Raw genomic sequence first — 7664 nt, 5'->3', positions numbered from 1 at the left:
GGGTCTGGTACAGTATTCTGTAAGGAGCCACACGTGCGCTGGAGTCCAGCACCACATCGAGAGTTCCCACCAGCAAACCTGTAGGATGGCAAGACATTCTGTACTTACTGAGAGCAGAGAAACAGGGACTGGAGGCTCGAGCGCCATAAACATCCGCATGAGCAATTCAGAACTGCCTACACATCTTGTTTTTGTTGTGTTGCAAAAACTCAAACACTGATATTTGCTCACAAGTTTAATTTAGAAGAAACGTGTTTACTTTGAAAACAAAGATACTGCCATGTCATGCATTCAGAATCTTGTATAACCCATGACCAGTGACAAAGTTATTCCACAGATGTAACCCTGTAAAATCCATGTCTGTCTGGACGTGTCTACAATTACGCGCCATCCAGATTTCACAACAGGGTGTTTTGTTGAGGTGTGTGTGAGAGAACGGTTAATCACTGTTAATCATTGTGGTTCACTGTGTTTTTTAGATGTGAGAGATGTGTAAAAGCTACTATTGAATATTTTCACACCTAAACCGCATTTACAGAAATCCTCTACAATTTAACACAATGAGGAGACAATGGTTTCACACCAGTAAATAGGCAGAGACACATGAGGACAGTCAAACCCCCTTAACTCACCTCAGGACCACAATCAAAGTCTAACAGACATTTACCTAGAGAAGAGGCCCAGAATTGTAAAGCCAGAGGTCAGCAAGCCCCCCTGGTTTCTTACATAATCAATAAAGAATAGGCTTTATGGACATTTCTGAGCATAATTGAAGCCTTAGCCTTGATGACGTAAACAAGGCCAACAGCAGCTCGTGGCACAGCGACAAACCCTCACCATAACGCTGACCGCTAACAGCCCGTCCTGTGCGTCTGTGGGGAAAGGCTCAGCAGGACAGACCTGCCATCAGAGGGCTTCCTGCCCATCTCCAGGGAGGACTTGCGGTTCAAGTCTACACACACGCGCGCACACGTGACCTTTTAAGAAGGAGCTCTTCTGCTCCGGGGCTTAAATAAGGCGTCTGAATACAACTCCAGATCAACGGCTCCATCTCAGTGTGTACCCCTCCTTCCTCTGTGTGGTCAGCCACACACACAGGGAACATCTCTACTAAACTATTACTGTTTAATTTAGAGTTGCTGCAGAATCATAATTAAGAAGCTGATGATGAACTAAACGTATGAGTGTAAGCAACATACTGGTGAACCAGTACAGTGGATATAAACCACATGATATAAACTTTTCTTTTGATTCTTAGGCTGTTTCTTCACTCACACAAATCAAATTTTGCCTTTTATACCAGACATTCATCTGACATTCACCCAGTGGTTTGGATCAGTTCTGCTCTGAACCACATCCATGATCACATATGGACAGGATGTCTGATTCCAACAAGATGGTCATGTGATCGTATGGTGACACTGCCTGACCACAACAAAGTAAACTCATAAGTGATGAAGAGATTGGTGTAGGATTAATCAGGACAGAAAGAAAACAGGAACATAGAGAAGATGACAGAGGAGGATGCCCCCCGCCTTTGAGGAAGCCAAGGGTTCCTCTCCAGGTTTCTTCCTCGTGCTCTAGGGAGTTTTTCCTCACCAGTGTCACCCTTGTCTTGTTCACTATATTTGTAAAGCAGCTTTGTGATAACATCGCTATATAAATTTGATTTGATGACAAAGAAGATATTGACAAAACCAGTGTTGGCTTTTCCTGATACTACATGAAAACCAAATTTTACAGTAAAATGTTTCAGTATGGACAAAAAAACAAACAAACAAACACAAAACCCAACAAAACACAAACACCTCCCCAGAAAAGCCTCTCGTATCCTGAAGCTTGGCCAATAACCCTGCTCATCCAGTTCCTCCAACTCAACACTCAGACAGGACTCTCAGCATTACCCACATACCAACCACTCATTCAGACATTCTGAGCTATAGCTCGACCTACATTTTGACATTTATCTGTTCTTTTTCTGTAAAATGCACAGAGGCACACACTCAAGGAAACGAACACAAAGAAACATGCCTTCCGCTCCGTAACCCTGAGATACCATGCACTACTCTCCACAACCCTGAGATAACATGCACTACTCTCCACAACCCTGAGATAACGTGCACCATTCTCCACAACCCTGAGATAAAGCGCACTATTCTCTAATCCTTCGGGTTAAAGTGGAAGAGTGAAGGATGTTCCCAGACACTCGACCATTTCAGTTTCCTCTCTGATCTGTTGGCCAGGGAAGCTGTGTTTTCCTTGCTTGCATAAGAGGAACACCAAGGACCACGTGATGTTTGGAGGTCAGAGCCAAGGTCATTAGCAGAAGATCAGAGATACAACCAATCACAATACAAACCAATCCACTGTTCTGCTTTGTGCTGAAACCACAGCCTGCTCTTCTGGACAAGAATGAGTCGTGCTCATTGTTGTCGTTTCATTTTTAACTGCAGTCTGTTTGCAGTTTTCCTTCCTAGCTGGTGCACAGACAGACCACTGCTCTCTGAAGACCCAGGCTTAGAATCAATACCATCTCGAATTACACAAACTCAAGAGCTCCACCGTGAAAATCAATAAAACTGGAGCGCAATGTCCACGCATCTATGCATCTCTGTAGCAGACAAACACTCCTTCTCCTTCGCTTCATTACCCCAGAGTCTGTTCAATAGTGCTGGAAGTTCTGGACACCCAGTTACTAGAGACATGGCAGAGAATTGTGACTATATATATGCCCATGACTGCCTGTATCCACAGAGTGGCAGAAAGTGCAGAATAAACATGGTTAGACACCATTTCCCCATCTTTGGTTTCGTTAGTGTTGATTAACCCTCATAAACTTTACATGAGTAGCCAATGAGAAGCAAGTACCTCTGGCTCTGTTTGCTAGTGCAGCCAATCATAATCGCCACACGTTTGCTTAAGGAAAGGGTAGAGCATTTCCCACCTTGAAGGCTGCCAGCCTAAGCAGAGTTTCTCAGGTGCCAAACACTGTGTGTGGCGCATGTGTGTGCATTCTAGCCTCCTCTGGGGCTCGGCCCACAGGGAGGGTGGCGCCCGGGTGCCAACCTCTTTGCATCCTCCCACAGTGCTAACTGGCACGCCGGTCATGCATTTACATAACGATGACATCACCGTCGTCCAACAAGAGCGCAGGCTGCGCTGCAGTGAGCATTCTGCGGGTCTCACCGAAACCAGCAGACCCACGCGTTTGCCAATCCATCTGGGATAAGTCAAATTGGGGATTTACTGTGGGATTAGTGAACTGTTTCTCAGCACTTGTGCTTTATTTAACTACCAAAGCCATCAAACCTTCACCATGACTTTGTGCTTCTCAAATGGCTAAAGCAAAAACATGCAAGGTTGTGAACCCTATGGAAAACACCCGACAGATCAGGATTGTTCTTCTGTTATTCTATTCTCCATACAGGCACAGGAAAGCGTCTTATTTTCACGAGAATTACTAAACACAGAGATTAAAGGTCATTCCCTGGTAGTGTTGACATCTCAACACATCATGAAGAGATGAAGATGCAATTGAGTCACTAATGGAAACGGGATGACGCACTGACCTAAGGGAAGCCAGGATAGGTGGTGTAGATGTTATAAGATAGTAACTCAGGATAGGTGATGATGTGTTATAAGGTAACCCGGGGCAGGTGATGTGGTCTGAACACAGTCACACTGACATATGCCACGATTCCCAAAACAGAAGAAATCTACAGTAAACTGGTCATGTTCCAGTATAGGTTATACAACACAGATGTGTCACAGAAACCAACAGGGTCCGGGGTGCCAGGTCAACTCACGCCGAGCGTCTCAAGGGCCCATCTTCAACCTCACGGAACTGAGTGTTTTCCGCACACCTCGGGGCCTCGAGCTCACGCTCCCTCCCTGCCGCTGGCCCCGTTTGAACATTGCACGCGCACCCGTGATTCAGCAGGAACGTCTCAGATGTCTCCGCGTTTCCGCACACGCTCCGGGCGGCCTGCACCTCTTAACCGACGGAACACGTGCTCAGGTGTAAACAACCGACCCTTTAATCAGCTGAAGAGTCAGGCTGATGGCACCCAGACCTTACGATACATCTGAAAATAGTTGCTACTGAACCTTATGTAATTGTTGCCAAGCACACAAACAAGCACAATACCTCTCTTGCAATATTTATGAAATTTAAAAGATAGCGTTAAAATATTTAAATAAATAGTTAAAGCTTTCCAGATATAGTACAAACCAAGACTTTATTTTATTTTGTTTAGAAAACAAGCATTCGTTGAGTAAAATACTGTGATCTGTTGTTATACTATAGAAAACGTCATTCTGTTGTGGAAAAACATTTACAGAATGACGAGCAGCCCGGAGTCCACACGCGCGTACAGCTCCACGCGTGGCCCAGCTGATCCTGGTCCGTCGTGCCACTCTGATCACACACCCTGTCTGCATGCCAGACCCTCGACATCAGCAGCTGCACACGGAGGAGGCGAGCTCGGGCCAGTACCCGGAGCGCGTGGTGCGGTACGCCCTTACCCGCGAGGCCGCCGCCGCCGGCCCCGTGCCCTTTCCTCTTCTGAAGCACAAAGTACGGGTTTGCTCGCTCGGTCATCCACAGCGCGCTGGCCAATAGGACCTCTTCGGGGTTGACCCACATCTTCACCTGGGCTTAGCTATGATGACATCAAAGCCCCACCGATCCAAACCGCTCGCTCTGAACGAAGTCAAGCGCGCGACGCCAGCGCGTTGGTATTCGCGTGTCAAAATCACGAGGACCTCGGCTCTGTTAGAAATGGTCGCAGTCTCAAACACCAGACCGAAACGCCGCGAGCAGGGGGTTCGGCTCGCGCAGACGCTGGTAACACAGGACAAAAACAGCAGCTCCAGACGCGCTCGCGCAGAAACCGTGATTATCTCCCATTTCCACTCGGTCCTAGAGCGCAATCGGTCATAACGCACGCGGAATACATTACAGCAATGCAATATTTACATATGCATAAAAATAGCTGGCGGCCAGCTGACTGCTCGCGCTGCAGCACGACGCCCGCGTCTTTGTTTTACATCCAACACCGTACGCCTCCGCCTGGTGCACGCGCCTGCTCTTCAGAGCATTGAATACCGTGAACGCCAAACACGCATTTTTATAATTACATTGTTGTGCTGACCGCCCACTTCCTACCACGCAAAATAAGCGATGCAATTGTCAAACAAGTGAAGCCACAATCAACTCTCTAGCGCCGCGGCGGAGCAGGACGCGCAGCACGGGCAGCGCGCGTCACGGGCAGGCCGTGCCGTTACGTCAGCGCCGGGAGTGGAACACGGGAGCACCGGAGAGCAAAAGACGGGCCGAAACAACCAGCACGGTGACGGAGCGTCTCCGGGATATTTAATGGAAATATTTCTAATCATAAAGTCCATTATCTGTATTTTATTTGCGAAATAATCGTGGTGTTGAACAGGTTCGGTAATGTAATCACGAGTTAGAAAACTGAAACAGCAATCATATTTGATTTGATATTTTTTAAAGATTCCTAAGAGTATCGCTTTTGTTTTTAAAAATATTGTAGAGGGTGCGTGTGGCGAAACCCCCGTAACACCCCTGTGACATCATAAATATGTCATAAAAAGACCAGATCAGTGTGGGTGCTTTTTCCTACCACAGAACAGTCCAGGGGAAGGCTGTCCACCCCCAACCCCTGACTATCTCAGTGGTAGGGTACTCGTCTCTGAAGAGTTTCACGGCTAAACTCTTCAAACAATGGAAAGGAATCTGATCTCAAATCAGCCGTCCTACCCCGCGATAGCGCATGAATGTGGGCTGGTGTTTCACAAAGCCAGATCTGCCTGTTTTGTCTGCGATTAGGCGGTCTTGATTTGTGTCTGCAGTTACTTGTCTTAACTAGTAAATCTTGCTTTTTGAAATGATCAGAAACACCAAACCCCCCTCTTACCCGCACCCCGTCTAAACCCCTTAACGTAGAGTTTATTTATGTAGCTAAAGATCTGGCTCCTTACGTGTGTCCCTGACACTCACATGATCCGGCAGATTGCAAGACACTGAAGTTCGTTTATGTCTGAAGTTTTCCATGGCAACCGCAGCTCTGTGTCAGTCACAGTGGGTGGTGGGCCAAGCAAGAGGCTTTGGTGCTTATTTGAAGGTTTCACAGCTTGGTCAGTGTGCTTGTTTTGTGTTCTACTGAGCTCTTTCCTGTCTTGATAGAACAAAGAGAAAAATAAAGTGAGTATGAAGCCACAGTAGAGAGAAAAGGTCAACGTGTGAGCCTTGTTTGTGTAGACTGACAACGTGACTTATTACAGGACAGATCCCCTATAAACACTTTTTCTTCAAACCCCAGGAGCTTATAATGTTATTCATCAAATACAAGACATAAAACTGAATGAATTAATGAAAGTATTTATTAAAAAACAGAAACTACATCCAGACACCCAGCTCTTTCATGTGTTAAGATGCCAAAATCTCTGCACAGTACAATAGAGAAGCTCATACTGCTCATGTCTAATTGTCTAAGTGGATGGACTTTTTAAACAACCTGTAACCAGGTAATTATTGGAAATTAATCTGGGATGTTCTGTGGATGTTCCGTTGTTGTTCAGACCTAAAAAAGACACAATATGCATCAGTTTGGACAACCAGTATAGATATTTTTATGTAATTAAGCAAGTAGCAAGAACATTTTGTGGATGATTTGGAGAGATTGAGTGTTGAAGACGTCTTCAAGGCCAAGCTAAAGAAGATAGCAGGTCATAGCAGAGGATGCCCATGTTCTAAAACCCATACTTGGGAAGAATATGTCAGTGCTTGTGCCATACTGAAATGTACCTGTAACACACACACAGAGTCTGGACTGAAAAAGACCCTCTTTGGCATTCACAGCTAATGCTAATAAAGCATGCAAAGGTAGAGATCAGCTGAGCCTCAGTCTGGGATAAGGTGCCGGTGTGGGTCTAGACTACTCACATGGATGTCTAGGGGTGTTGTTGTGGGTCTAGACCACTCACATGGACGTCTAGGGGTGTTGTTGTGGGTCTAGACCACTCACATGGACGTCTAGTGGTGTTGTTGTGGGTCTAGACCACTCACATGGACGTCTAGGGGTGTTGTTGTGGGTCTAGACCACTCACATGGACGTCTAGCGGTGTTGTTGTGGGTCTAGACCACTCACATGGACGTCTAGGGGTGTTGTTGTGGGTCTAGACCACTCACATGGACGTCTAGCGGTGTTGTTGTGGGTCTAGACCACTCACATGGACGTCTAGCGGTGTTGTTGTGGGTCTAGACCACTCACATGGATGTCTAGGGGTGTTGTTGTGGGTCTAGACCACTCACATGGACGTCTAGCGGTGTTGTTGTGGGTCTAGACCACTCACATGGACGTCTAGGGGTGTTGTTGTGGGTCTAGACCACTCACATGGACGTCTAGGGGTGTTGTTGTGGGTCTAGACCACTCACATGGACGTCTAGGGGTGTTGTTGTGGGTCTAGACCACTCACATGGACGTCTAGCGGTGTTGTTGTGGGTCTAGACCACTCACATGGACGTCTATGGGTGTTGTTGTGGGTCTAGACCACTCACATAGATGTCTAGCGGTGCTGTTGTGGGTCTAGACCACTCACATGGACGTCTAGGGGTGTTGTTGTGGGTCTAGACCACTCAC

The 7664-nt window shown here is 46.7% G+C and overlaps 1 protein-coding gene across 4 annotated transcripts in view; it reads right to left on the bottom strand.

Annotated features, from left to right (window-relative positions):
• Positions 1–5227, bottom strand: part of tbc1d9 (TBC1 domain family, member 9 (with GRAM domain)) — a 24626-nt gene extending 19399 nt beyond the window's left edge. For 2 of the 4 annotated variants that reach the window (XM_081725223.1, XM_035531443.2), the window contains exons 1-2: positions 4525–5227; positions 1–78 (exon numbers count right to left, since the gene is read on the bottom strand). The exon at positions 1–78 is cut by the window's left edge and continues 33 nt beyond it. In XM_081725223.1, the coding sequence (XP_081581349.1) occupies positions 1–78; positions 4525–4645 (199 nt within the window). In that variant the 5' untranslated portion in view covers positions 4646–5227. Of the gene's footprint in view, positions 79–4524 lie in introns of those variants that run through there. The other 2 variants (XM_035531442.2, XM_081725224.1) reach the window with 2 other exon arrangements.
• Positions 5228–7664: the final 2437 nt, after the last annotated feature.

Source organism: Electrophorus electricus, chromosome 12, assembly GCF_041902795.1.
Source record: "Electrophorus electricus isolate QZ-2024a chromosome 12, ASM4190279v1, whole genome shotgun sequence".
Lineage (NCBI taxonomy): Eukaryota > Metazoa > Chordata > Actinopteri > Gymnotiformes > Gymnotidae > Electrophorus > Electrophorus electricus.
The sequence above is the reverse complement of the archived record's forward strand: the minus strand, read 5'-3'. Positions and strand labels throughout refer to the sequence as shown.